This window comes from Dermacentor silvarum, chromosome 4 (genome assembly GCF_013339745.2).
Source record: "Dermacentor silvarum isolate Dsil-2018 chromosome 4, BIME_Dsil_1.4, whole genome shotgun sequence".
NCBI classification, from domain to species: Eukaryota; Metazoa; Arthropoda; class Arachnida; order Ixodida; family Ixodidae; genus Dermacentor; species Dermacentor silvarum.
This window is the reverse complement of record NC_051157.2, coordinates 17,609,503-17,637,399: the sequence shown is the minus strand read 5'-3', so window position 1 is coordinate 17,637,399 and position 27,897 is coordinate 17,609,503. Positions and strand designations below refer to the sequence as shown.

Here is a 27,897-nt window from a genome sequence, read left to right as displayed (position 1 = left end):
AATTTGCTGTGGTCTTTAACAATAGACCAAACTGCACATGCTATCAAAGTACACAATGCTTGAAATAAATGCATACTGCCATTTAGAAAACATATTGCCCGTATCTGCACAAACATTAAGCAAAACACATCTTGGACAGCAAATAGCCTCTTCTTGCATTTCTTTGATGGCATCATGCCTTGGCTTATTTCAGATGTTCCAAAGTCACAAACTCATCACTAGAATCATGAAAACAGCAGCAAGCTGCAGCCCGAGGGTGTTTAGCTTAGGCAGCTCACGTGCAGCATAGCTGCAACATCTAGTAAGTGAATGTGGCATAACTCGCATTGAAGCACACCGTAGACCTCAAATATCTCTGAGCATTGTGTTGATTTGGGATACAGGTGTTGCAACTAACTGTACTACTCTGGGCACCTCATTACAAGCTGCAGGAATTGCTTAAAGCAGAATGCTCATATCCCACATGCCAGCCAGGTTCAATTCCCCGCTGAAGTGAATTTTTTTAGTGTCCAGCCTATATTGTGCATGTAGCCAGGTTTCTACATTCCCATGTTCTAAAAATCTGGGTAACAAGGCATACATATTTGCCTTGAAACACTGCCATTATGACACTCACTGTCACAATCTGATCAGAGTAATATGGGAACAATATGATTGACAAGTATGTACCATTTCTACACTGTATAGGCTTTCAATTTCTAGAAGCCTACTGAAAGCTTGCCTGTAATGCGACAAGAACAGTATTAATTTTTTATTCTTTCAGTTATAACTCACCCAAACTAAAGAATTGTATGGAAATTGCTCACTGCTAAAGCTTTACGTAAGTAAACATCCTCAACTCACTTCCAACCTTCCTTAACCAACATTAAAGCAATTACTTTGCTGCATGACTAAATGTAGTCCATTTAGCTACCAATGGAAGGAGGCACATGCAGAGAAATTACAGCATTGTCCAAGGTAAATGTCCCAATACCAACAGTATGGTTGCAACATGCTCCATGCTGCCACTGTGCTTTCTTTTAAGGCCACACTCACCAGGTGTCTTTTCATGGCTTCGAACTGCTGTGACTGTGGGAACTGGCTGTTGAGCGCACCCATGCCTCCGTCTAGGGATCCAGCCAAAGCATTGCCCCCACCAGCAACACCCCCAAAGTTTGGCGGTGCTGCCGTCTGTGGCTGTGGTTGCTGAGGCTGCTGTTGCTGCTGCTGCTGCTGCTGCAGTGGTCCCCCAAAGCCAGTCGGCGCCCCTGGGGGAGCCCCTAAGGAGTTGGGGGGGAAAGGCCCGGGCACAGTGATGTTGGGGGGTGCCATACGCTGGGGTACTGGTGCACCCAATGCTCCAGTGGCACCACTCAAGTGAGAAGGTGCTCCAGGCTGCATCTGAGAATTGACAGCTGCACCCAATCCTGTAAAATCAACACATTTCTGTAAACACCACCAAAAAAATTCAATGAAGAGGTTATTACGGTAGATACTCGTTAAAACAGATCATGAAAATTCAGCAAAAAAAAGGTCCATTATATTCGATGTCCATTCTATCCAAAATTAGGGTCACGGTATGTTGTAAAATTACGAAACTTTGCTTATTGCTGTTTAACAAGTAAAGGCCGGGATACATGGAGTGGAAAACCGCGGATACATGGAGTGGAAACATGGAGTGGGCAGACGCTCGAGGCTTGGCGTCAAAAAATTTGGCTCCCGCCGGCGACCCGGTCCGATCGGAAAAACTCCGCCGGGCGAAAATCCCCACCAGAAGTGGCGAGAGTGCCTCGCAAGCTCACCAGGTGTCGCGACGACTTATCTCTGTCTGACTTCCGGCAGCTTGTTGGGAGCCGCCAAACGCCCCTTCTGCTCGAGTGCATTGAGGGAAAAGAGCCACGGCAGATTATAGTAAGAAGCCGACCATGCCTGGTCTTCTGGCTGTTTGCGTCTCTGTGGGCCCAGACGGCGCAAGGAATGCCTGGGGGATCGAGAACGAGAGCCGCTGACAGGCTCATTTCACGCCAAATTTTGGTAATTGTAACCTCTCCGGCTGCAGTACTAAACGCTTGTTGGAGGAGGCGTTAAAACAGGAACTGAAACTGAGGTAAACCCGTATCACCACAATGTGTTTTTACACAAAAAAGTGAACTCATCGCTGTTGGAGAACCGCAATACCTTCTCCTTCTACCACGGAGCCACCGCTCAATGTAGCCTGACGACGCAAAGCCAGCCCGCTAAAATCCTTACAGCTCACTGAAATGTGTGGAAATCATTTCTAAGCGCCTCTTTGAAACTTTTTTGCAAGTTGCTTAGCCATTAACAACAAATAATACAACAAAAAGCCTATTTATATTTATTTTGTTTGCCAAAAACGCATTCATGGAGTCTGGCAACACTGACAGATACACAGCGAGCGCGGCGCAGCGGCATCCGCCTCTTTTTCGCTCTATGTATGCGATACCAGCGATCCATCGGCGTTACGGCACCGCGTCTATTCCTGCCGTGCAAATTTTGCCGTGAAAGTTTGTTCCATGTATCCCGGGCTTAAGCGATCGAAAAGCACAGTACCCACTGATATTACTTTGAGCCTCTATCCATTAGAACATCCTGCACAAATGTCATGTAAATAAGCAGCAGCAGCACTGACCAGGTGCTGGTCCTCGGCCTGGCACGGTGGCTCCAGGAGCCAGGGTGTTTGGTGGGACTCCCATAGGAGGGGTGCCTGCATGCATCTGTTGCTGCTGTTGCTGCTGCTGCTGCTGCTGCTGTTGTTGTTGTTGTTGTTGTTGTTGTTGTTGCTGTTGTTGTTGTTGCTGTTGTTGCTGCTGCTGCTGCTGCTGCTGTTGTTGTTGTTGTTGTTGTTGCTGTTGTTGTTGTTGTTGTTGCTGCTGCTGCTGCTGTTGCTGCAGCTGAAGTTGCATCTGCTCCTTGCTTTTGCGCCGCTTGTCCTCAAGCTCTTTTTGGATCTTGTATATCTTTTCCGCCAGAAGGTGGTAGTACTCCTCCTGCAGAAAAACCCAATTCCATTGCAACAACCTGCTTCCTCAGCAAGCACTATCGAGTTTTCAAAGCAGGTACATGTTTTGCCTTTTACTCGTGTACGGTGAGCACAACTAAGCAATTAAAATCCAAATGAAAGAAAAAATGTATGGCCCTTAAATGAGAAAATGTGTATGGGGCACGTCCGAAAGGTTAGAACCAAAATTGGCAAATAAAGGTGAAGCCCTAATCCATGCAATGAGCCGCACCACTCATTCCTGCTCACACATCTCAGCACAGCGCATGCTGCACTGTGATGGCCGACATCTCTGAGCATCAACCTGGTGCATTGAGATATTTCAGTTTTCTCTTCAGTTGATTTCTCTTGTCTGGAAACTTGTCAACTTAAGCACTGGCGCTACTATAAAAAGTTTCCTGGCACATTACAACCCGTCTTATGGAGCTTTGCAGCCGCACAAACTGAGCACCAATGTTTTCTGCACTTTGCACATAGTCATGCAATAAGCTTTTGTCGCACCTGTGCAACCTGAAAAATATGCAGGTGTTATTGACTGAAACACTTTGTTCACACTCTGCATAAAATAACCTTGGACCTTTTTTTTTTATATGTCCACTTTCACGTGCAGCACTATGTCCAAGGAGCGCTTCACCTTTCAACAGCAAAGTAGTTGCATGGTGCATAAAGGCGTGTCTGTGGTATAACTCTCCTCTTCAACTGTTTCCACAGTCGGGTGTTAGGCAGAAGCTTGTCAGCTAAACATCAGTGGCACAAAGTTCACATTCTGGCACCTCACAGCTTGCCCTGTTGTGAAATATGTACACTGCTTTCCACAGATATAACTGCCACTGCACAACACCTTGGATGCATGCGCATTGCTCAATGAGTGCTCTCTTTACAGGCACTGTACACATTCGTGCAGTAAGCTTTTGACAATCCCGTGTCACCTGAAACGTACGCAAGCACTAAGCACTATTAACTAGAGCATGCAGTTAATGTTTTGTGTAAAAAAAAAAAAAGTACTTTTTCTGCGGCATCCCTGCTGGTGTCCAAAAACAACTTCAACTTCTAACAGTGTTTGAAACAGCACTTCACCATGTAACCACACTCAGCGTCCACAAACAACTGTGTGTAAATCAACCATTTGGAAAATGGCACTAGTGGAAAAGTCTTCTTTTAATGGCTTGGTCTTCCTTCGCAGCAGAAGTGAAATTTCATTACCTTGAAATCGTGGCGAAACGTACTTCGTTACATTGACGCTAAAAATGCATGCCATTCTATGGACAATCCCGAACCGTAAAACTATTTGCTACATCGAGGTTTAACTGTATCCCATACTCCCACCAAACAATTTAAGAGTCGTGCCATACCCTGCTGTTGGCCATTTCGTACATGTCTCCCTCGACCATCTTGGCATATGCGACTAGCTTGTTCATCCTCCGGTCCTGCAATGTAGCTGGCTCGGGGGTGGGAAAAATGGCTTGCACTCTGGAAGGGATAGAGCATAACCAAACTGTGAAAGACTGCAGCAGCGATCCAACTGTCATATACAGTGACCTGCATTTTTGGTACCCGCCAAAGCAGCTTAGTGGGTATGGCGTTGAACTACTGAGCTCAAGATTGCTGGTTCTATCCCAGCCGCGGGAAGCGCATTTAGATGGTAGGAAATACAAATAACTCATGTACTTAGATTTAGACGCATGCTATTGAGCCTTAAGTGGTCAAAATTAGTCTGGAGTCCACCACAACGGCGTGCCTCATTCCATATCGTAGTGTTGGCACGTCAAAACCCAGAATTAAAATTTTAATGTAATGTTAAATATTTCACGCATACTGCTGCTTCAACTTCACTCATGTCTGCTTTCAAGCGATTTTTTTTTAGTCTGCACTGTTTGATAAAACACTGGGCATCATTGTTTCTCTCATAAAAACTTCTTGTTCCAAACATGCAGCAAGACCAATGCACATTGCTACAGAAGCTAACTTCTTTGATAGTAATGTACGCATAGGTCAGTTTGCTTTCCAGACAAACCAGGCAAGCGAGAATTCCAAGTGCTTTAGTAAAAGATTTAGACAACTAATAAGTGTGATCCTGTAGCAAAATTTGAATCAAACAAAACTGATCAGCACAAAAGTTTTTAACATTGTGAAAATAGGAATGCTGGTCACTGTACACAACACCATCAATCTAACAAAGTATTAACCCCTTGAGGGCTGCCGTTGTACATGTAAATGTCAGAAACAAGCACAAAATGATCACAAAACATGCGTGTACAGCGGCAACTGCATATCTGGCCAACTCTCTTGATTTGCACGGGAGATTCCCGATTTCTGACATATACTCCCGATTGTACAGGCACGGCCATAAATCTCCTAATAAACTGCCCCAACCCCTATCTCCAAAAAAAAAAAAGAAAATTGTCATGCAGCACAGCCACATCGTGGTTGCCATCACGAAGCTAGATAGCTAGTCCAAGTCAGATTGGAATCGAAGCCGTTTGATTGCCTAACTCAATTCGCCTCTGATCGGAACAATGCAATTCTCACTGGGATACATAGCACTAAAACAACACAAGGACGAAGAAGAACACAGGAACACAAATCCTTGTGTCGTTTTAGCGCTATGTATCCCCAGTTAATATTACAATGACCTACCAACACGCCCAAACTTCTTCCTTGCGGAACAATGCGTTGAGGAGTGGCAAATGATAACATTCTGCTTTTCACAGCTCTCTTGACATCAAGTCTTACACTTCAGAACTCTCGCTCACGTTGCATGCGCAAGTCGTGCAAAATTCAAACTGCTCACCTTTCCTAGGATGGCAGGAACGGCACAAAACAGGAAACACGGAAGTGTTTCGTGCCGTACAGGAAAAGCGAGCAGTTCGGATTGTGCACGACTTGCGCATGCAACATGAGCGTGGCCCACGACGGTAAAGGAGACATAAAACTGCATTTGACGACTACTAAGCACCAAAGCTTCCTTCGTGCTGCTGAGAAGCAGAGGGCCGTGAGCAACTTCTTTGGCAACAGCAATGAAGACAGTGCTGTGCATGCGGAGTGCGTTTTCACTGGATTTCTCATCAAGCACTATTTGCCGCTGAGCGTAAGTGATCACATTGGGCCACTTCTGCGCAAGATGTTCACGAAGTGGGAAGATGCGAAGCGATACGAATGCGGCAGAACCAAGACGACTGCCATTGTGCATGAAATGGCTACAGAGGTGCAAGGTGAAATGATGAAAAGCCTGAAGCGCCGCATTTCACTCTTGCAGTCGATGGCAGCAATGACACCTCATCACAACTTTACCCTGTCGTGGCAACCTAGTTGTAACTAAATCCCTTTAGTGAAAAAATATGATTTTGCCTCGTATCTGCAGCATCAATGTGGCCATGAGACCTAGGACCTAGACGAAAACAAATCTTTGAGACTTGACAGATCGCATGTGCTGTGTGAAAAATTTTTTTAAAAAAAGGTAACGCCCCCCCCCCCCCCTCAATTTTCTCAGTCCCCAGGTTGGCAGGTATGCAAGTGCATGTTTAACAGAATAGGCCCTTTCAGATCAAACACGCCAAGTGTGACACCAAAGCTGCTGCTACCTCCCAACTTTCACCAGAATTGATTTTATTGTACACTGTAATTCATGAGTGTGGCTTAAAAATGATACCACAAGATGCTCACCTATAGATGTGCTATTACTTTGTGTACAGGCAAACCGAAAATACTACTGCATATTTTTTCAAGATGCGCGAGAACCGATCGTATCTCATCTGGCAATCAAACAATTTATTAATGCAAGTTTCTCACATATATTTATTTACTTTTTTTTTGCTGGAGCACAACCACAGAGCTCGCTTGTAGATACTCCCAAAGTATGCCTCACTTTTTGTTGCGACAGCAATTATATGGACGCTCCAAGCAGATTTCTGCCGCCGTCGTCGCCGCCGTGAGGTTCCGTATAAAGTCCAAGAGCAATAAAATCGTCGCCGTGCACCGTATGCTGTTGTGAAAGCACGCGAGGGACGCGCGCTTTCATGGAGGGGGTGCGGTTTCTGCTCTGCGAGCAGCTGCGTACTTGTACTTTGCGCGGCGGCGGGCGGTCGCGCGCACCGTATATTGAGAGCGATCTGCAACAAGACTCCTCCCTTTGTATGCGCTGTGCTTTTGCCACTCAGTTTCTGTTGAAGCAATAGACCGCACGAACCTTCGCTCATTGCTGCTGGCGCGCTTGCCCAAACCAGCGTTTTGACAGCGGTTGTATGCAGTCATCAAGTATGATCTATTCATGTTTGCTTGTGCACGCTGACACCTTGCTTGTTATTTGAGTTAGTAAGCGAATGTGTCCAAGTTTATACAGCCTATAAAACTACTATCCTTACTCCGTATAGCTCTCTACTAATTTGCTATCGCAATTTATGCTTCGCCTTTCGGGCAAAACTACTTTTTTCTATAACCACACATGCTGAGTAAGTATTCTCCAACGACTCTTTCAATTTCTATTACTTTCAACCTTCATCATTTGCTCCGAGGCTGCCACACCGCCATTTTACCTGGGACACTCAATGTGACGCACGATAAGTAAAAAGATTAAAAATTAAATTATGGGGTTTTACGTGCCAAAACCACAATCTGATTATGAGGCACGCCGTAGTGGGGGACTCCGGAAATTTGGACCACCTGGGGTTCTTTATTGTGCACCTAAATCTAAGTACACGGGTGTTTTTGCATTTCACCCCCATCGAAATGCGGCCGCCGTGGCCGGGATTCGATCCCGCGACCTCGTGCTCAGCAGCCCAACACCATAGCCACTGAGCAACCACAGCGGGGCGGGTCACACGATAAGTAGGCTCATGCAAATATTCAATATCTTCGAATACACTCACCTTCTATTAATTTGACCCTGCCAGGAACAACGAAATTGCTCGAATTATCCGGCAGGTTGAATTAAACAAGAGGCCGAAAAAAAAACATCTAAACGAATCGATTTACCGGCACTATTTGCCCAAATTCTAACCCCCCCCCACCGAATCAAATAGGCACCCACATTTTATGGGTTCGAAGCACACTAAACGTAGAAATGACAGAGCTCCTAAACAACTAAACATTGAACACACACCCGTTATTTTAGCAAGAAAAACAATGCATGCCTGCGATTATGGCAATAAGAAAAAGGCAGAACCAGCAAACTTTACCTTCACAGAATGGAAATTTATTTACCAAATGTCCATCATCATCCCTCTTGGACAGCACTTTATCACTGTCTATAAAGAGCCCTAAGATGTCATCCTTCATATGGTCCACAGCGCATTTGATAGACTGCATTTATATCAAATGACTTCAATCACAAATGCAGCAATCGCAAATGGGATGGCGAAATTTAAAAATGTGTGTAGTCAACAGTTTCAGTATCAGCGAGCAAGTTTTATCAAATTAACATGGCTTATAGGCAAGAATAGCCAATGCAAGCCAAAGACAATTCGTTTACACTTGTAATTGACCTTTGGACCTGCGGGATTTACTTTAACCCTTTGCGGTCCGTGTCGGTCCGCTGTCGGGCATCGGTTGACAATGGTGTTCGGAGGTTAAATTTCGTGCTTTTTCTCACTGCGATTCGTGTGCATTCTTTGTATACATGATGCGCCATCTCTTGAGGGATAAATAAACTTTGTTTGTTGAAGTTTACTTCTTTTTGCACTAGGGTGCAGCACAATGTTCAGCACGGCTTCTGGATACCAGAGCGGCGCGCGGAACTGCATGTTGCGCGGTTCGCTGCAGAGCATGACCACTTTTTCACCACATGCATTTTAGAGTGGTGCATTTAATGAAAGATTCTAGAGGTTTCCATTGTCAATAGCTTTATTTTGAGGCGCACACAGCTGCAGAATCATGGTGAGAAAGAGCAGCGACACCTGCAGTACCGCTGCAACCTCATCGAACAGCTTGTGGGTGACATGAGGGCTAGAGCGAAAAAGCGGGGCCCGTCTGCGCGGAAGGAGTGCGAGGAAAGGCTAGATGGGAGGAGCAATTTCATCTACAAGCTCCCAGCCTGAAGCAGCAAGGACTGTGCTGCTTGTAGTGATCGAAAAACAAACGGAGGCAGGAGGGAAACTGTGTTTTTCTGCGAAACCTGCAGTAACAACCCTGGCCTGAACCCAGGAGAATGCTTCGAGCGGTTATCACACGCTGCTCAAGTATCGGTAGAGGAGTTGCCTGCAGAATGCAAAACAAAAAATAAATATCCTGTGAGTTTTTCTTCCACAGTTTGTGGTTTTCTTCGCGGTGCCAGAAACTGGCAAAATAGTTTCGGACCAGGACAGCCGGAAAGTGGGTAAAAGTTTCCCACAAAGGGTTAATACTGACTTTGCGGCACTACAAACTTCTCTCTTGAACCATTGTTTGACATCCAAACACCGAAAGTTGTCTGGTTCGATTTTTTAGAAATTATCCACGTAGCCACCCTAACTAAGCACACAATGTACAGTGGAATCTCGATGATACGATCACTGCTAATACGAATTTCAGGATCATACGAATTTTTCTGTGGTCCCGGCCGAGCCCCATTACTTTGCAACGTGCTAGAGAACGGTTGTTACGAATCGATTTTCGACCAGTGTCAGCTGATACGAATAAACGCCGCCCCACCGACGGCCGCGAAAGAACAGTGCGCAGTCACGCGCTTTCTCCCTTTCTCTTGGTACAGAGGCGCGGACATGGCGGCGGACAGCGTGGAGCCCGCGACTGGGCTTGAAGAGTTTGAAGCGGTGGCGCTTTTGTTGCTTTTCCTTTTGTGCTTTTCCCCACGCAGGCGTGGGGAAGCATGGCCGTCTATCGCTTCAATGGAAACTGAGCGCGTAAGCACAGCGCATACAAAGGTCAGAGCCGTGTGGAGATCGCTTTCAAGAAACGGTGCGAGCGATAACACCGACAGCCGGCACAGGCGCAAAGTACACTCGGCCAAAAAATATTGCGGGGGGCGCGAGCACGTGGCGAAGCGGTCCTTCTCTCCTAGGGGCGCATCCCTAGTGTCGAGACGAACGCTAGGGATGCGCTAGGGATGCGTGACTGCAAGTGTGCATTTTTCCGCGCTTGTTCCTTGCGCGCCGACGATATCCCAGTGTCGTTGCGAGGTGCCCCTCTTGCGATTGGCACTGGTGCGGCTTCGACGTGCAAAACTTAGCTGATGTAACGGAAATAGGTTTATTTAAATCTTGCCTGTCACTTTCTATGGAGTGCCTTTTCTGTTACGCTCTTCTGTGGGAGAACGCCCCGTTCCTAAAAAGAATAAGAACGAAGATTGGCCACGAAAAGGCGCAGCGCAGAAACAAGAACTGCGGTGTTGCATTCGCGACCGGGAGATCCGCGCTCGTGACACGACAAAAAGCGGCCACAGCTACGCACGCCAGCTCACTGTTCACATAGTTATGAAGCCGCCACCTCGCGACTACACTCGGATATCGCCGGCGCTTAGAGCAAGCGAGGGAACATGCACGCTTGCAGTCACGGAGGGACGCACATGCGCGCAAGCGTCGGTCTCGGCACCAGGGCTGCGCCGCTAGGAGAGGAGGACCGCTCGGCCACGCACTCGCCCCCCCCCCCCCCCTCCCCAACGATATTTTGTGACCGAGTGTACAAGAATGCATTTGTTGGCAGATTAGAAGTCGCCCCCCCTCTCTCTCTCTCCCGCGCTGCCTTCCCGCTTAGCTCCTTTCGCGTGGAAGATTGCGTCGCCAGTTAGCCTTGCGCCCGGTTGCAAGAAACCACTTAACGCCGTTTCACATGGCGAGATTGGGGAGAAAAAAATCGTTCTGTCGCGCACGTCGCCGAGCGTTTTTCGCTGGCGGCTTTCACATGAGTCTTTGACCGCGCGATTTCCGTCGCAGCGACTTCCAAGGTTGCTCCCTGCTCACAAAGTATCCATGCCTGCATCGTTAAATAAAAACAACATGGAAACTAGTCAAATATTACAATTTCATATTATTTGTTTTGAAAATAGAATATTACACAATTTTTCAGCCTTTAAACGCGTTGAGACTGCGATCGCTTAGTCCGCAGTTGCGGCTAGTGAAAATGCTGCACAAACTGCATAAGCGTGCGGAGTGGTGGGGTGGTTTTGTCATGGAGGAAAGAAAATGGGTTTTGTTTTGTACACTCTAGTTGTGTTGTTGCGGTGCGATGGAAGCCACAACTCTTCTCCTGGAGGAGTATTTGCCTCTCCAAAAGAAGTAGCTGCTATTAAATGTGCAAGTGCCTGGCACGATTTGTAGCAAAGAAGACATGGACGACGCCGACGATCGTGAGGGTACGTGCCCTATGTTGAAGGCGGCGTCAGCTCCCGACCTGGATAGCATGCAGCTTCTCCTTTTAAATGAATTGTGCAAGCTGGAGAAAACAAAAATTGTTGATGAAGCTCCTGAGCCACAGGTGCTGGTGGGTACACCTGTTGAAGCTCTGTTTTTAAAGCATCATTGAAACTGGTGCGCGACATTGCTCCGCTAAGCTTCCAACACGCGGCAAAACAGGAAAGGGCCTATTTCGACAGCGATTGCTGTTACGTCACGTTGCTCCGCCCATATCGCACCGATCGCTGCGACTCAGCGACGGAAATTCCAATGGAATCCCGTCGCGGAGAGCCTGCGACGTCGCGGCGGTCGCTGAGCGACGAAATTCGCTATGTCGCTGTGTGAAAATCGCGCCATGTGAAACGGCCTTTACACGGCGCAAGATACGCATTTAGTGCCGCAGCACAGCGTCGCCCCCCCTTCCCTCCCATACCCCCCCACGGCCTTGCGCGCGACGAAAGTCGCGCTTGCTCTCGGCTGTGCGTTCGCTCTCCGTGAAGGCGTGCGTCCCCCGCGCGCTTTCACTCGCACATACGGCGCGCGGCAACGATTTTATAGCCCTTGGGACTCATGCTGCACGTCTCCGCATCGCTCTCTTTGATCTCTTCTCCCATCGTTGGGCGCACCTCGTTGAGAAGCGTGCTCGCTACCGAGGCGAGATTTTCCCGCGGAAGCCGGATTATAACCGGTATTTCGTCTCACGCGGCTGCACTCTAAGTGGTATGCGGATACATGGAGTTCTATTGGAGGGTAAAAGGGAGTCGGAAAAGGCCGCGTTGTAGCCCGTTCTGCACTATAAACGGTAACGTTATAAGTGGTCTGTACTGTAAATGCTCTTAACGTGTGTGTGCCTGAGTGAGTTCACCTTAATTTAGCTAGGTTTAATTGTGTTTCGAAGATAAGAATTTCGGCTAATACGAATATTTTTCGTAACCCCGTGAGATTCGTATCATCGAGATTCCACTGTAGTTAGAAATTGCAGTTATAAGAAATCTCGCACCATTTGTTTGTCCCCCATGCCCACACTTTCGCTGACGAGATGGTTTCTTGGTTTCCCGAGAACCATACGGCCGCTGCAAATTAATTTGCATTGAGTCTATGCGAAACCATAGCCTCGGTCACCGAGGCCGCGCTGGTTAGGCCTAACAGCGGAGGCAGGCGTGGCAGTTGGCGGCAAACCGTCACTGGAAGACTAGCGCTCATGAGTAATAGGGTATTGAGATTATGCACACACGTTAGACTGAAAAGCAGCGAGCATCCCTAGAAAGGAACGGGTTAATCTCACGTGTACATTACGCAGAAAGCACTGAGCAGGAGCTACATTCTCGCGCAATCACTTTCAGAAATAGACTTCCACAAGGTTACGCGTGACTCCGCATCAGCCGCGTCGGCCGACAGCGTTTCTGCCGCTATGCCAAGCTTGCTACAGTAAAACCTCGGTGATACGAATCTCGCGGGGTCGCGCGAAATATTCGTATCACCCGAAATTCGTATCATCAAAACATACAAGATATCAAGAAAAATGGATTTATTTTTACCAGAAAAGATTTCTAATAGTGGAATGCCAATTATACCTTCCTCGCTGCTGCGTTTTCCCGGCTGCTACGTCGCGTTTTCGCGGTCCCGACCTAAATCACATTGACTTCCATGTATAGTCAAATCTCGATAATTCGAACTCACAGGGGCCCAAAAATTTGTTCGAAGTAAAAGAAGGACTTGTTTTTGAAATATTCGTGCACGATAGCACGACGTACGAACGGTGCGTTTTCGTGAAATATCGCGGCGCGCAAGCACATATCGAGCGAGGGCCACGAAACTGCCCGCGCTCGCTTCGCGATAACGGCAGAAAACGAAACTTCAGAGAGCGGGCGGCGCAGGCACGGCGAGAGAGCGAGATTGTGGTTGTGAACAGGCGACGGGCGCGCGCGGGGACTGTCGCAGGTGAGGGAGGAGGGCGGCAGGGAAGCGGATTTGGCCTCAGCAACTCTGTCGCTTCGGTGGCGCCCCTCGCCCTTCCTCTCAACACCCTCGTAGCCCCCTCACCTTCGAATGTCCCCGCGCGCGTCCGCCGCTCCCGCCGGCCAGGCGCCACTTAGCCCGCTCCCTGAAGTTTCGGTTTCTGCCGTTGAAGCGAGAGTTGGCCGAACTGGGCCTCCGCCGTTGCTTCCCTCCGCGCTGCAGCCGCAGCGTTGGCTGAGACGTCGGCACGTACGCGCGTGTTCCAGCGCCGCGCATAAACAGCAACCTTGGCGTGACGCCGCGGTTCTATTTTTTTTTCCTCCGCGCGGCGTTGAGAGTCTCGCCTAAGCTTTTGCTCTCTGGCGATGTCGGAGCAATGCCGGTCGGAGGCGCCGCCACATGATTTGGCGCGCTGCTGAGAGCATTGTCGGTGCGCGGTGTAAGTTGCAACAAGCGACCGGCACGTTGCAGATACGACGCACCCGCGCGGATGCCGTTACTGCCGTATCCTGAAAGCGATCTGCGACGTGCGCATAGTGCGCGCCCGCGCGGACCTTATCGTCAAAATGATCTGCGATGTTGACAAAGTGCGCCTAGTGCCAGTAGCTTCGTACGCGCTGTGCCTTCGACCTTTAGTTCGCGTTGAAGCGAGAGACAGCGCAAAGGTCAATTGGCTCGCTGCTGCTGCTGCGTTTCCGTTGCTTCACCTTTCAGGCGGAACTGCGGCTTTTTTTTCTCTCTCTCTCTTTTTTTTTCGCGGTCCCTTGAAAAACGTATCAACGGGACGTTTTCTTCTTGTCCAAATCGTCAACGATCGCCTTCTGAAAGGCGTATAAGTGCGCGCACGTGATCTTGGGAATGTTTTCGCACGCCACTGAACGCCTGAGCAAGTCGTGTGCAGGGAGCGTTTTGGCCGTCGAGGCTGCGCCGCGGTCGTCGTTGCAGCATTGGTCCTCGTCTAATTTCTCGCTAAGCATCGGCTAGGCTGTGATGTGGTTCGGTCCGCTCGACGTCGGGACCAATGAGGGATTGCGCAGCCGTGTGACGTAGTCTGTTGCTTGGCGACTATGGATCCCGCTGTGCCGGTGGCCCCGCTGGCTCGGCCGCCGCCGCTGTTGCTCACGCGTTCGTATGATCCGTAGCGGCGCGGCAACACGTTCGGAACAGCCTATTTTTTTCGTATTGTGAGCAATGTATTTCGGCCGGGGAATGTTACGAATTCGTATCACACCGAAATTCGCACCAGCCGGGTTCGTATCCCCGGGGTTTTACTGTATCTGCCAACAGTCGCAGGCAGACATACTTTGACGCACCGATGAGGAGTCACGTCTGCATCGTGATGAATGAACACGAAACACTCACGTGACCTTGGCCATTGTAAAACTTCAAATAGACAGAAGGATAACACTGAGAAAACGCCTGTAAACGAATTTACTGTGTTGTTGGGTTGTAAAAACTGACTGGGTTGAAAAAAGACTGGTCAGTCTTCTGACCATTGTCATGGCTTCTGCCACCGAGACTAAAGTTTGGTCTCCAAATGCCAGAGTACAACACCGCCCGCTATTCCTCGCGCTTCGCTCCCTCGCCGGTGCCTCGAGTGCAACGGGAGAAGGCTTCCTTCCTGCTTTTCTTGCGCGCGCACGCGAGATTTAGACGCGGTCGTCGGCTCCCCTCGTCATGCCCCTTGCACGCTTTCACTCGCACATAGAGGATACGGCGCGCGGCGACGGCGTTATCACCCTTGGACGTTATACCGAACATCTGTGAGCCAAAACCAATTTTAGGGCCACAACGCATCATAGACACCATCTTTAGATAGCAAATACGTATCTCAAGGGCCATACTTTTGCTGGCGGAAACCGAAAGTATGTCTTAGGTGTCGCCCCCGGCACTTTGGGCGGCCAATCCTATCGTCAAGCCATCAAGCCAAGCGACATGAAAAGTCAAAATGGCTGCTCGGGACGGCGCGGGCTGGCAGTTCACAACACATGATGCAGGAACGATCCCAAGGTTGCGACGCAATAGTGGGGTTATCAATGCACTGGGTTCTATGGGAGCTGTGCCGGGACCGGCCGAAAATGATGTGACAGCCGGGAAAACGCAGCACCCGGGAACATAACAGTGGGATTCTACTGTATATTCTTAATTTCCTTTGATATTAATGGTTTTGAAGATATCAATGTTTTTTCATTGTTGTCTTGATTAACTGGCAACAAAAATGGTGCTTTCTAGAATTTTTATGCGTTACCTAATATTTTCTTTACGTTGCAACGCATGTTCTTGGAAAGAGCATTTCATCATGTACAAATTGCTATGCTGCAATGTGTGCTGGAATAGCGCCGTCGCCGAACATTCCGAAGACGCCGACCACAAGATTTCTTTCCAAGAAACCCAAATCCTTCAAACAGAGACAAACTGGCGAAAAAGGCTACTACTCGAGTCTTGGCCCATTCAGAACACGGCGGGTAATATAAACCGCGTGAAGGGCATTGTTCCTTCTTTGTATGTTCATGGCCTTGCAGACGCAACGAAGGGAAGAAAGGACCCCCCGCTCTAGGTCAGCAACACCAAACCAACAATCCTCCCCTCCTGTCCCTCGTCAACGCATTCCCGCGACTAAAGGGCGCCCAGCATCGGTCAACCCAGCCGACCAGCGACGCCGAAGCCCCCCCCCCCACCCCACCCCCACCACCTATTTTGTTTGTCTAGAGCAGGTGCCCTGCCAAGTGTCTCCGCACCTTACGCTCTCTCCCCCTTCATCTCCTTTGTTACGACGGACCTTTTAAAAGCGGCACACCGCCACCTCCGAAGAATACCCCCTGAAGAAGGAGCCAAATTGGTTCCGAAGCGTCGGGCTAGTAAATTTCCTTATTTGGTTGGAGTCAATCTCGAAGTCTTAATAACGATTGAGACGCTATTTAGAGGTATAAGTAAATGTTTTATTTTTCACAGCCTACTTTCTACAACGTCGATTTCTTATCGCAAGTGGCATATTTTTTTTTTTTTTTCGTTACTAAGGCACGTTCAGCAGCTCTTTTTTTTTTTTTTTCTTGCTCTTTTTTTTTTTTTTACGGCAGTCCAGGTATAGCGATGACCGGTTATAACGATTGTTTTTTTCGTTTTTCTTGATATCGTTATAAGCAGACTGCACGGTATACGCATTGTACACATAGCATCCGGGGAGCAGGGACAGAAGGTTTTCTACACCCTGTCTCAAAGTTAGTGAGTTTTCAAAGGACAGATAGTTTCGGAACACGCTTCTGTCAGTGGCAATGAACAGGCATACACTCACATTTTGAGCACCAGGTGATGCCTGAGGTCCCGGGTGACTGACTGGTGCCAGTCTTTGGCGACTCCTCCCGTTGGCTGCGCTAGGCTCACACCGCTTGGCGCACTCCCTGGGGGAGCCACTTGGTTTGGGGGAACTATGGACACGGCCCCAGGGCCGCCTTGCTGCTGCTGCTGTTGTTGCTGTTGCTGCTGAACAGCCTTCATCAACTTTGCAGCAGCCAACGCTGCTGGTGATGTAGGCCCACCAACGAACGATGATTGAGGCCCACCTACACCACGAAGAAAAAAAAGAGGGGGAAGAACCTTCAGCGCAACCCTCAGCAATAATAAAGCCTCAAATGGCTATCACGTCAACAGTTGACATGCTTTTACTGTATCAGCTCAATGGCCAGGGAAAGATCGTTGAGCGGCAGCGACAGCATCACCTGATGCAGCGATTTTGGGTCCATCGTAGGCAGAACATGACATCAAAGATTGGCATATGATCATTGCTTAAAGATGTAATGTGCGATTTAGGTTGGCACAATATTGCGAGTACTAGGAAAAAAACTACGGCATTGCCTTTACAACCACTTTAAGTATCGCACAGCCACAGGTGACAGATTACAGCCATGGGAACGATACATCCTGAGCCCTTTGCCACGCCAATGGCCGCCTTGCTGGGGCCGTATTCTGAAACATTCCATTTGGGCGAAATTTCTTTTTTCACTTTCAGGCGCGCGCTGATTGAGGAAAACAGGAAAAGAAGTCGCGCCACCTAGTACTTCCGGTGTACGTCACTGACGTCACGGTGTCAGTGTGTGCTCCCGACATGTATTGAATAGACGAACACGCCTGTGTCGTACTGTGGCCGATACATTCGAAAAAAAAAAACACACCCGAGCTGCTCTGCACTCAAACGGTGCGCCCTCTCGTGTGTTTTGCGAAGCGTTCGAGTGCGCGTGTTGGTAGTGCATGCTGACGTCACGGATAAGCAGCAGGTTGACTTATTGAACGCGACTATCGCCAAGGCGAAATATCGCCGAAGTGGAACATTTCAGAATACGGCCCCTGGGCAGCTCTTGTTGCCACAAAAGCGACGCCATTGCCTCCGAGATCAGACCACGTGCCACTTGATCATGGAGGCCATGGAAATGCATTAACAGGTTGACCAGTCAAAATTTTCAGACACGACGTCAAATTCTGCTTTCGCATTTCTCAACATGCTTAGACTGCTGACTACACCCTGCAAATGACCCCTTTCTCCCCCCCCCCCCCATGCAGTAAAACAGCGAGCCCTACAGACACACCACACATCCCAGTGAACAGCTACCTTGAGTGGCAGGTCCCAGGGGAGGCCTCTGGGGTGCTTGAGCAGCCATGGAGGAGACCACAGTTGGAGGAGCCCCCTGAGGTGGAGCAACCGAGTTGGGGCTCGGCCCTGTGAGCAGATCCTGCGGGCTGCAGTGGCTAGGCCCAGGTGGCCCTTGCAGGTCATTCACTGCACACACAAAGAAGAAAATAAAAAAAAATTACGCCTGTGCCACGGCATTTAGTGAAAAGCTACACTCGTAAGGACTTTGAGGCAGTTTTTCAACATCTGAAGGCAGCAGATTATTCTTTTTCATCTAGTTTTTGCAAACCTCGGTACCCGCTCACAAATTTCATTCGATTTGAAAATTTCATCGTTCAGTTAGAGCTTCACCCAGAAAGACAAAAGTCTCAGAACCCAAAAGACCATTTTCCTAACTTCAGTGTAGACCGCTTATAATGCAAGTCGCCGGAGTCGCGAATATCCGCACTATAAGTGGTACCGCACTATAAACGGTACCACACTATAACCAAAGCAACAATTTTCAAGGCCCGCACATATACAAAACATGTGGACCGAGCCGCCACGTGTATGCGACAGTCGAGGAATGCGGCTAGAACGTTTGCATTCAATTTACAGCCAAATCTCGTTAATTCGAACCAAATCACGCGGCAGCGCCTCAGACCGGCATTGCTCCAGCACCGCCATAGAGTAAAAGCTTAGGAGAGACCCCCCAATGTCGCGCGCGAAAAAAAAAAATAAATAAATAAAAAGGTGGCGGAAATTTCATCCTCTCTCAAATGGCAAGGTCGCCGATTCTGCGTTGCGCCGGAACATGCGTGTACGTCTCAGCCACGCTACCGTAGCCACGCGTAAAAAATGGCAGTAAACCCTTCGTTCTCCTTTATGCTTCCTCTACTTTTTAGTCACGTGTTGATCTTGCACGCTGCGGCTACGGCGCAGAGGGAAGCAGCGGCGCTGTCCCAGGCCGGCCAACGAAGCTGCCCACGCCAGCAAACGCCCGCTTCCCGATAACGGCAGAAAACGAAACTTCGGGGAGCTGGTGCCGGGCCGGCTGGAGCGGAGGCGCCTGCGGGCGCGCACGGTGACAGTCGAAAGTGAGGGAGCTACAAGGGAGGGCGAGGGGAGCCACCGAAGCGGCGGAGCTGTCGAGGCGAAAACTGCTTCCCTGCTGCCCTCCTCCCTCCCATTCCACAGTCGCCGCTCCAAAATGGAACGGAGGCGGTCCGTTCCATCGAGCCCCACACGATTGGTCAATTTGATCGTACGGTTCAAATTGGCCAATTGTGTGCGGCTCACAGTTCAAATTGACCAATCATGTGCGGCTCGATGGAACGGACCGCCTCCGTTCCATTTTGGAACGCGTACAAGATCGCGCCCCTGGTTTCAGCCTCACTGGCTGTTCGTTCGCACCACATGCCCTTCTCCTCCACTTCGTCTCTTTCTTCCTCGAGCACTCCTTGGGGCGCCCGTTTGAGGGGAGTGTTCGCCGTCTCCGCTGACTTCCGTACTCCCAGGCAGCCACACTGTAACCGGTATTTCGTTTCCCACAACTGCACTACAAGCGATACGTGTATACATGGAGTGCTATGGGAAAATTAACGGGAGTCTGAAAAGACTGCACTATATCCGGTCCTGCACTATAAGCGGTTGCGTTTTAAGTAGTCTATACTGTATTTGCAAGTGCACTCCTCTGCACTGCCCACTAAGCCAACCCATGGTAGCACTGGTCATAATTCAAATGAAAATGAAGTGCTAGCTGCACCTTTTCATCACGAGAGCCACGTTTATATTTTCCATGTCATAAGAAAAGCAAACTGTGCTTGTACATGCTGTTTGGAAAAATGAACACAACGTAGACCTTTAGCCAGGCTTGAGCAGACAACAAACTGTTGTGGGAACTATTGTGTTGTGGCAAGAGTGGCTTTTTATGGTACTGTAGAAGAATTATTTACTAACATAGCTAAACTTAATTTCCTCTTTAGTGTCCCTTACATTGAACAAGCAAACAACAGTAGGTTCTCACTCTGGGCGACTGGCTGCCCCCTGTTGACCAGTTGCCCAACGGAGGCCCCGCCAGCTGCATTGTAGGGAAGGCCCAGGGCAGCGTATGCACGCTGCATGTCAGCTGGTGCAGGGCCCTGCCCCTGTTGTCCAGGCGGCACCGCAGCACCAGCCTGCTGTTGCCGCCGATCCGAGGCTTGCTTCAAGGGCAGGCAGACCGGGCAGTCGTTGCGTGTGCAATTTTTCCAGTGAGATATGATCTGCCGTGAGGACGCGCAGTGGGGCACCGGGCACGCCTTGCCTGCCTGGCAGTTGGTCATGTGGTTCAACACGTTCTTCATTGTCCGGCAGTGGGGTAATGAGCACTGGCGAACCTGTACGGTACATGGACACGTCTTATGCGACGGATGCGTGTACTCTCGTGGATCTAATTTTCGTATGGGGCACATTCCCTAAACGCTGTGGCTGAAGTGTGCTGTTAACACTAAGTTGCACTTGTGTGTTAACACAGTTTTAGATCTAAATCTAACACACAACAAAAACAACATCTTGGCTTCACAGCAGAGAACTTGCTCTGAGAAAACTTGCACAGCAGAGAATGTGATGCAGGTTCAGATTTTTATTAATCGCTTCAACTAAAATTGTTTTGTGGTGTTTACAGAAGCAAGTATTGTTCTACCTCTTGATAAACACGGTAAATGGTGCAAATGGAAAGAATATTTCATTTCATTTCATGCCTCACATTGATGAAAACAAGCTTTATGTTGGCCCTCAGGCAATTGTGTTTCTTAATCAATGGAGGAACAAAATGATGCAGGCAGCATTTAGCAATGAATCACTGTCATCAAATACTGCTTGCGCATCATGCGACATCACAGTGATGTGCAACAATAAGCACCGTATTTCCCCTGCTAGTGACTACAAAACACTCAGAACTCAGTCACTACCTGCAGAGCATGACGTAGATGTAGTACTGCAAAGTAGAGTGTACTAGATTAGGGCAGTGGGTCCAAAGTGGGCTCTGCACTGAGGCATTTTTTATTGAAAATCCAGGTGGCGCCACCGTCGCTTTCTCCCGAATGAGCGGCCTCGCTCGCCGGCCGGACGCTTGTCGCATCAGAGACCCTACCACAGCTGCATGGAACTTTGACAGGCGGATACCCGGTGGCGGTAACACTGAGATGATTCCCCACCGATCTATTGTAAATAAAATGGAAAAAGAGCGGCGGAAATAACGCAAACGACGCAACAACGACGGTGCGTCGAGCAGACGACAGCTACTCAGCCCGCGAGCTCGCCTCAGCCAATGATCGCCGCCGAAACAGCCAGAGCCAACGTTTATTGGCCGGAGATTCCGAATAAGGCGACGGCAGTGCCACCACATTTTCCGAGTTTTTTGCTTCACCCTCGGCGTTTGCTAAGGCGTCCGCTGGACCCACTCCCCCATTCTAGTACACTCTACTGCAAAGCACCGAAATGCAGGAAGAAAATAGATGCACGATTAGCAGTTTTCGCTAACCACACACCTATTTTCTTTCTGCCTTTCGGTGGTATGTGGTGAATTTACGTCATGAACTTCGACCAACTCGCCCAAACTGCTATCCTAATCCTCAAGAGAGCAAATTGACTCCTGCTCATTTGACGGATTAGTGGTTCTCCCTACTCCTGCATGACAAATGAAAGCTGCCCCAAGTGGTACCACAAGTGAGAGGCGTCTAAACTATGGCATGACTACATTCACTTAGTTTGGTTGTTGTCACACACCTCTCCATTAGCCGCCTGGGACTCTCTCCGCTGGCACTTATGTGCATGCAGCAGGAGCACAAGCTGCTGCTGGATGAGCTTGCGTTTCTCAGGGTCAGCTGTTGAGGGGGCTGCTGCTGCAGGAGGTGTACCGAGGGGGGGACCACCTCCACCAGGATGTGGAGGTGGCGGCTGCTGGGAGGGCGCCACACCCGGGGGTGGAGCCGCCTGCCCCATTGGAGGACCAGCCAGCTGCTGCGCCTGCTGAGGAGGTGGCTGCCCATGTTGCTGCACAAGCAGAAGACACAGTCAGTGGCACCACAAATTACAGCTGAGGAACGGTTTGTACATACTGCAATCTTAGCAGGGTTTCACAAGAAGTGAACTAATCAGATAATGAAAAGGAACACATTTAAAAAAGTGAATGACCATTTATTGTAAACAAGCAAGCTATTACATATTAAGGACATGCAAAACATAATGTGCGAAGCTTTATTAGTTTTCTTCTGTTCTGCTTCCCTTTCTTTTTTTCTGAAGCTTTCTTCCTTCTGGAGAGACGTCACCGAAAACAATCAGCACATAACATTCCTCTCTCCATCCTGTAGCGTTGCCAGACCTTGCTCATTTCTGTCGCATCTTATTTTGTCCCACATTAATGTCATGATCCAATGTGAAGCCAGGCTTCCGTGCGCAGTAGTGACGGGTCGGTATCGGTAGAATTGGGTCAGCACTAAAATCAAAGGCGCATTAGAATTGAGCAATCAGTGTTTGAACTTATGGGGCATCAAAAGAAAGAATGTGCAGCTCACATTTTGCAGTTGCGATGAGTCTACACTTGAATAGCGTGGGGGCATGCCTAATGCAGCGCCGAGGTTGGCTCCCATGGGCCTCTGCTGAGACTGACTCAACTGGCCCATTGACATCACTTGGCCATAACCTCCATGGAACGATGCTTGGCCCATGGCTCCGCCTGGCCCCTGCAATACATGCACACAAACTTGACATCTTTTGCTAGATTTAAGAAAGATTAATGAATCATTCAAGCCAACATACACCATAAATGCGACATTGTCTTGCCACACACGTATAAGCAATATACAAAACTGAATTTGTTTGCCCATAAGAAACACCTGGGTTGTAATAATGTGACTATATGTTTCTTTTTTTTTCCCGCAATAGTCCAAGTGGCACTCCACCTACATTATCAGTGATATCAGCCTAACATGAACAGTGAATAATAACAAAGAACTAGTACCAAGTAAAAGGAATCCCTACATTATAACACCCATGCCCCCTAACTGCACCCGCCGCAGTAGCTCAGTTAGCCAAGCACGAGGTCACGGGATCGAATCCTCGATCGATCGAGCAATGTGGCGGCCGCATTTCGATGGAGGCGAAATGCAAAGACGCCCATGTGCTTGCGTTGTAGTGCACGTTAAAGAACCCCAGGTGGTCAAAATTAATCCGCAGCCCTCCACTACGGCGTGCCTCATAATCAGAACTGGTTTTGGCATGTAAAACTCCTGAAAGAAGAACCTGCAGAACTGCAACGCTCAGAATTATTATCTTCAAAATACCTGAGGCTGTCTAACATATCCCAAGATCTCCATACATGGGTACCTTCACATTCTGCTTTGTTAGAGCACAACAACCCAGAATCAAAGCTGTAGCCTCACTGCAAGCATCTTTGTTAAACGTCTCCCAGCAGCCAAGATAAGAAACATGCAGCTACCTTCATGCCGGGCGGGGCTGCAACCATTCCAGAGGGGCCTCCGTGCGGAGAGTTTGGTCCGAGCAAGCCTCCAAGAGATGGGGGCGGTCTTGCCTGGCCCATGGGCCCCATAGGACCATTGAGCAGAGGCCCACCAAGCAGCTTGGGGCCACCACCCAGCTCTTTGGGACTCCCGTGGTTGGCTTTGCTTTGCAGCAGCTGCGACAACTGCTGATGCCGCTGGCCAGCTGCCTCCTCACCACCTGTGCCATTCTGCTGGGCAGCACCCGCCGGCTGGGTGGGGCCACCACTCAGGTCGCCCAGGGGTGGGCCCCCTCCTGAACCCATGAGCTCTTCTGGCAGCTCATTCTCCAGGTCCCAGAGCCGGCTGAAATCTGCCACCACAAGCAGCAGCAACAAGATGGTTGGAGTATTCATGGACAAAGTTACTAGAAAAGCATCCATTCATATCAAACCACAAAGCCTGCAATACAATATTACTCTTGACATTGAGGCAGTCATCTTGCGTAACGAGAAATTGTTGAAGCGAACTGTTTCATACTCAGAAGGACAATATAACCTGCACTGCAGTTCTGACGTCACTGTGTGCACCAAAAGAAACAAATCATTATTTCAAGATCTGACTGCATTGTGTTGCGATCTCAAGCAAGTTGGAAGACTTTTTGTTATAGCAGCCATTCACGCCTGCAGCTTTTGCCTTCCCGCTTCAGCATCATTCAGAAGCCTGCAGAGTGCAGCACATGCAATGCCTATGTATTCGTGTCAGTCAAAATAAAAATGTTGCGATATGCACATTTTGTAAATATTTTTGTCAACATGCACTCTTCACTGTCATGAGCTAACCCCCAAGATGGCTTTGATATTCAATGATGTACTCCTGTACAAAAGACGCAGCATTTTCATTTACAGCTCCTGTGAATCCTACAGGCCCTCAGGTGATGCTTGGATATGCTACATGTGCTGCAAAGTCAATTCACAACATCGAAATGTTACAACCGAGTGGCGACTAGACCTTGTAGAGGGAGACACAACAGCCATGGCCGGAAATGTTGATGAGAATGACAGAACAGCTGAAACTGCAGCAAAGCATGGTAGAAAAACTCCCATCTACCCTGACAAAATTGTTGCAAAAGCTGTAGCATTTCGTTGCAGCCACTATGGAAGTATTAAATGAAATGCATAGTTCCTGAACATGCGCATTATAAAAAGCACATTGAACACAACATAACTCCATATACACTTCTGAGTGCATCACACTTGCAGTGGCTGGGCCTTTAGAAACATGAAAAGTAAGTGTTAAGTGATCTGACAGCAGTTTGTGACTGCTGAACCTTACTATTTGATTTCATACTGTGCTATGTATGTATGTATGCATGCATGCATGCAAGGCAACGCCTCTGGAGATAAGCAATAAATTAACATGCACATCTCCTCCTACAGTAATGCACCCAGCCACACGCATTGCATATTATGCACTATATTTTCTTCTCATGCCCACATCAGCACTCAAAAGAAAACATTACCCTTAATCAATTTAGCTGAAGTACATCAGCAACTGAGAATGGGCTACTAAACATTAAAAACAGGAAAACACTGCCCCCAGCTTACATTCTAAATTACAAACCAACATTAAGTAGTTTTTGCACTTGTGCACTTCAGTGTGTTTACAGATCTGGTATACTTAAGAATACTCACATAATTTGAAGATTATGTCCTACCTAGCCTTTTATTTTCCTGGATAAACATGAAAGACGACTTTACGGTGCAAATATGACTTTCATAAAACAAGACTGCATTTCTAAACATAGTGTTGTGATTGCTTTCCTGATAATTGCAACAGGTAGTTTTCACTGATCTATCAACAAACGATCGAAACACGCGCAATTGCGGCCTCTAATACATGCCCGATTTTTTTTTTCTCACACAAATGATAAAATAGTTTTCGTGGCGCTGGTACTGATTACATCTGCCGGAAATGTCAGCCGAGTAACTGGCGCAAAGCTGATGTTTGTTGCGCGAGAGGGCAGTCAAAATTTTTACTTAAGATAAACGTAAACAGCTCATGGGAAGCTCATTTAATGGAGAAGGCACACAGCCGAGAGTTCTGAAAACAGTGCCTTGTAGGCACCAGCGACGTCTGGCTGCCATCGGCTTCCGCGAAAGGTACCCAGCGAGCACCAGCCGTCCAGATACACGAGCCCGATCTACGCTTCGGCAGACCCAATCATGACAGGTACGAAATGGCCGGCAACCTGAATCTGTGTCAGTCCGAGACGTCGGGCCTTTCGCGGCGCATTCCAACGGACTATTCCCGCGGCCACTCCCCCCTGCAATGTTTATCAATAAACCTGCCGATCTCGGAAAACACTGGCCGGCTCTACCGCGAGGATGGCGAAAGCGATGTTACAAATGTTCCAGCGGGAATGCACACTCGCGTTTCCCGTGGCACCACGCCGCGATCCCGCCCAAAGAGGTCGAGTTCGCGGTGGCGGCGGCAGCAGGAAGAGAAGACGCTAAAACATCTGACGCGGGCACCGGGACGCCCGAAACGGCGCTCAGCGCGAGGCACGTGAGAACAGTGGCGAATGAAACGTTTTGCAAATCGGTAGACATGCACACAAGCTGCGCAGCACAGAAACGTCCCGAGCGCGAACAAGTGTGCGGGGCCGCCGAGGAAACGATCCGAGCAACATTCCCCGCTGGGAACACAGGGCGCGGGTGAAGCCAGTCGACGAATTATAAGCGGAGTTAATGCATCTTTTTCGCCCGCGGCACGAAGGCGAACGATACTCACGAGCCCCTCATTAACACACAGTGCCAGAAATGAATTATTTTTGCACACAAACGGTACGATTCAAGCACTTTCTAAACGCAATTAGGGTTAGCGGGCAGTCGACCCGCAGAGGCATCGGCAAACTTGCAAATTTCGATCATTCTTCCGCCAAAGCATTAACCGCTCGTCTGAGATACCACCTTGGTTTTGTACGCAGGTGTGCACCCAAACATCACCAGTCGCAATTCGAACGAAATCGCAGCCATCAGCAAACGAACACGACTCTGCCGTACGCACGGGGAAGTAAAGCTACCGACAGCATCGCTAGCGGACGACGTTCAGAACCACACGACAAGTTGAAAGCATCACAGCGGCAAGACTACACATTAGCAACGATAAGCACGGTGTAGCGCCGGTAAGCGGTCGACAAGCACTAGCGGGATCACAAAACGACGAGACGGGAGCCAAAACATGGGTCTGCCGAGCGACAGGCGAGCAAGTGCATCAATACATAGCATCACAGCGTTAGACACAGTTTCAGCCAAAGAAATTATCACCGAGACAGTTAAGGCATGAAAAAGAAACGGAATGGTGCACTCACCTGCGCTGTCCGACGACAGGCCAGTTTCTGCCAACTTCTGCCGCTTATTCGGCGGCCCATCCACAAGATGGTCAGCCATATTGATAAGCCTAAACCACTGATGCCCTATGCGCTCAAGAATGGGGAAGATTATCAAGAATTTAAATCCTCGACATACCAATACACTTTTAGAAGATCTGATGGTTCAACCCACGCACAAATATATGGTAGCACAGTCCGATTTTCTTCTTCATGGTCAAGGCACGGGGACAGTCTCTTCATGATCGCGTTCTACGGCATCGCACTACCCCATCAAAACTTCAACGCTCCGCGACTGCCCAGGCAAGCACTGCCGAGCATCGGGCCGTCCGGAGCCGCAATCACACGACGAAGGCTTCCCAATCCCTTACCGGAGTTACTCCATGAAGAACGGAGGTGTACAGTCGTCTCAAAAACGACAGCCTAGACGAAAAAAGAAGCCAAAATTCAGAGCACAGTTCCTGAAAATTTAGGCCCCTTATTCATCCAATATGGCGGCTGTTGATGAAAAGTTTTTCTACGCTTGTCAGAGAAAACAACGAAGATTGCCGAGCAAACATTGCCAAGGAAATAAAAGCTTGTGATTGGTCAGAATTTTTCACGTGGTGCAATGCCTAGAACGCCATTGGCTCACTTTTACCTGCTCGCAGTAATGGCATCCCGAACACGCTCCGGAATTTGCCGAGCACCTTCCGAAGACTCTCCGAAAACCCGCGTTGAGCGATGCATTGTGGGGCGCAAATGGCTGCTCTCCCATGGTGCACTGCGTGCGGCAAGTCGGCTGTTCGCGGTTTCATTCGCATGGCTCGACTTTATTTCTTGTTCTTTCCGAAATTTGAGTATGTAAATGCGTATTAAATGCCTTGAATTCTGCAGATTGGTTGCTTCCGTCTTTATTGTAGCCGTATTATTCGGAAGGGGTTGTTAATGCATTTATTTTGTTTCTTTTTGTAGCGGTCATTTGATTGAATGGTCCCTTGTATGTAGTACATACACCAGCGCGAGTTCTTGCGCTGCTCCGCTTGATTGGATGCCAAGCACTATTGAAATGCCTGCGTTGACTACGTGCACATTTATTGACGGTTGATGTTAATCGCAGCAGTTACAGCAAGCCTGTATTAACCTCAGACGCCATGCGCTGCTGC

General features: G+C 48.8%; 1 protein-coding gene across 1 annotated transcript in view; it reads right to left on the bottom strand.

Annotated features, from left to right (window-relative positions):
- Positions 1 to 27,327, bottom strand: part of LOC119449543 (CREB-binding protein-like) — a 57,757-nt gene extending 30,430 nt beyond the window's left edge. The window contains 10 exon segments of the mRNA XM_037712732.2: positions 1,036 to 1,406; positions 2,630 to 2,987; positions 4,351 to 4,468; positions 16,571 to 16,838; positions 17,882 to 18,049; positions 19,908 to 20,259; positions 21,650 to 21,916; positions 22,438 to 22,605; positions 23,361 to 23,734; positions 26,735 to 27,327. Coding sequence (XP_037568660.1) covers positions 1,036 to 1,406; positions 2,630 to 2,987; positions 4,351 to 4,468; positions 16,571 to 16,838; positions 17,882 to 18,049; positions 19,908 to 20,259; positions 21,650 to 21,916; positions 22,438 to 22,605; positions 23,361 to 23,734; positions 26,735 to 26,813 — 2,523 coding nt within the window. The 5' untranslated portion in view covers positions 26,814 to 27,327.
- Positions 27,328 to 27,897: the final 570 nt, after the last annotated feature.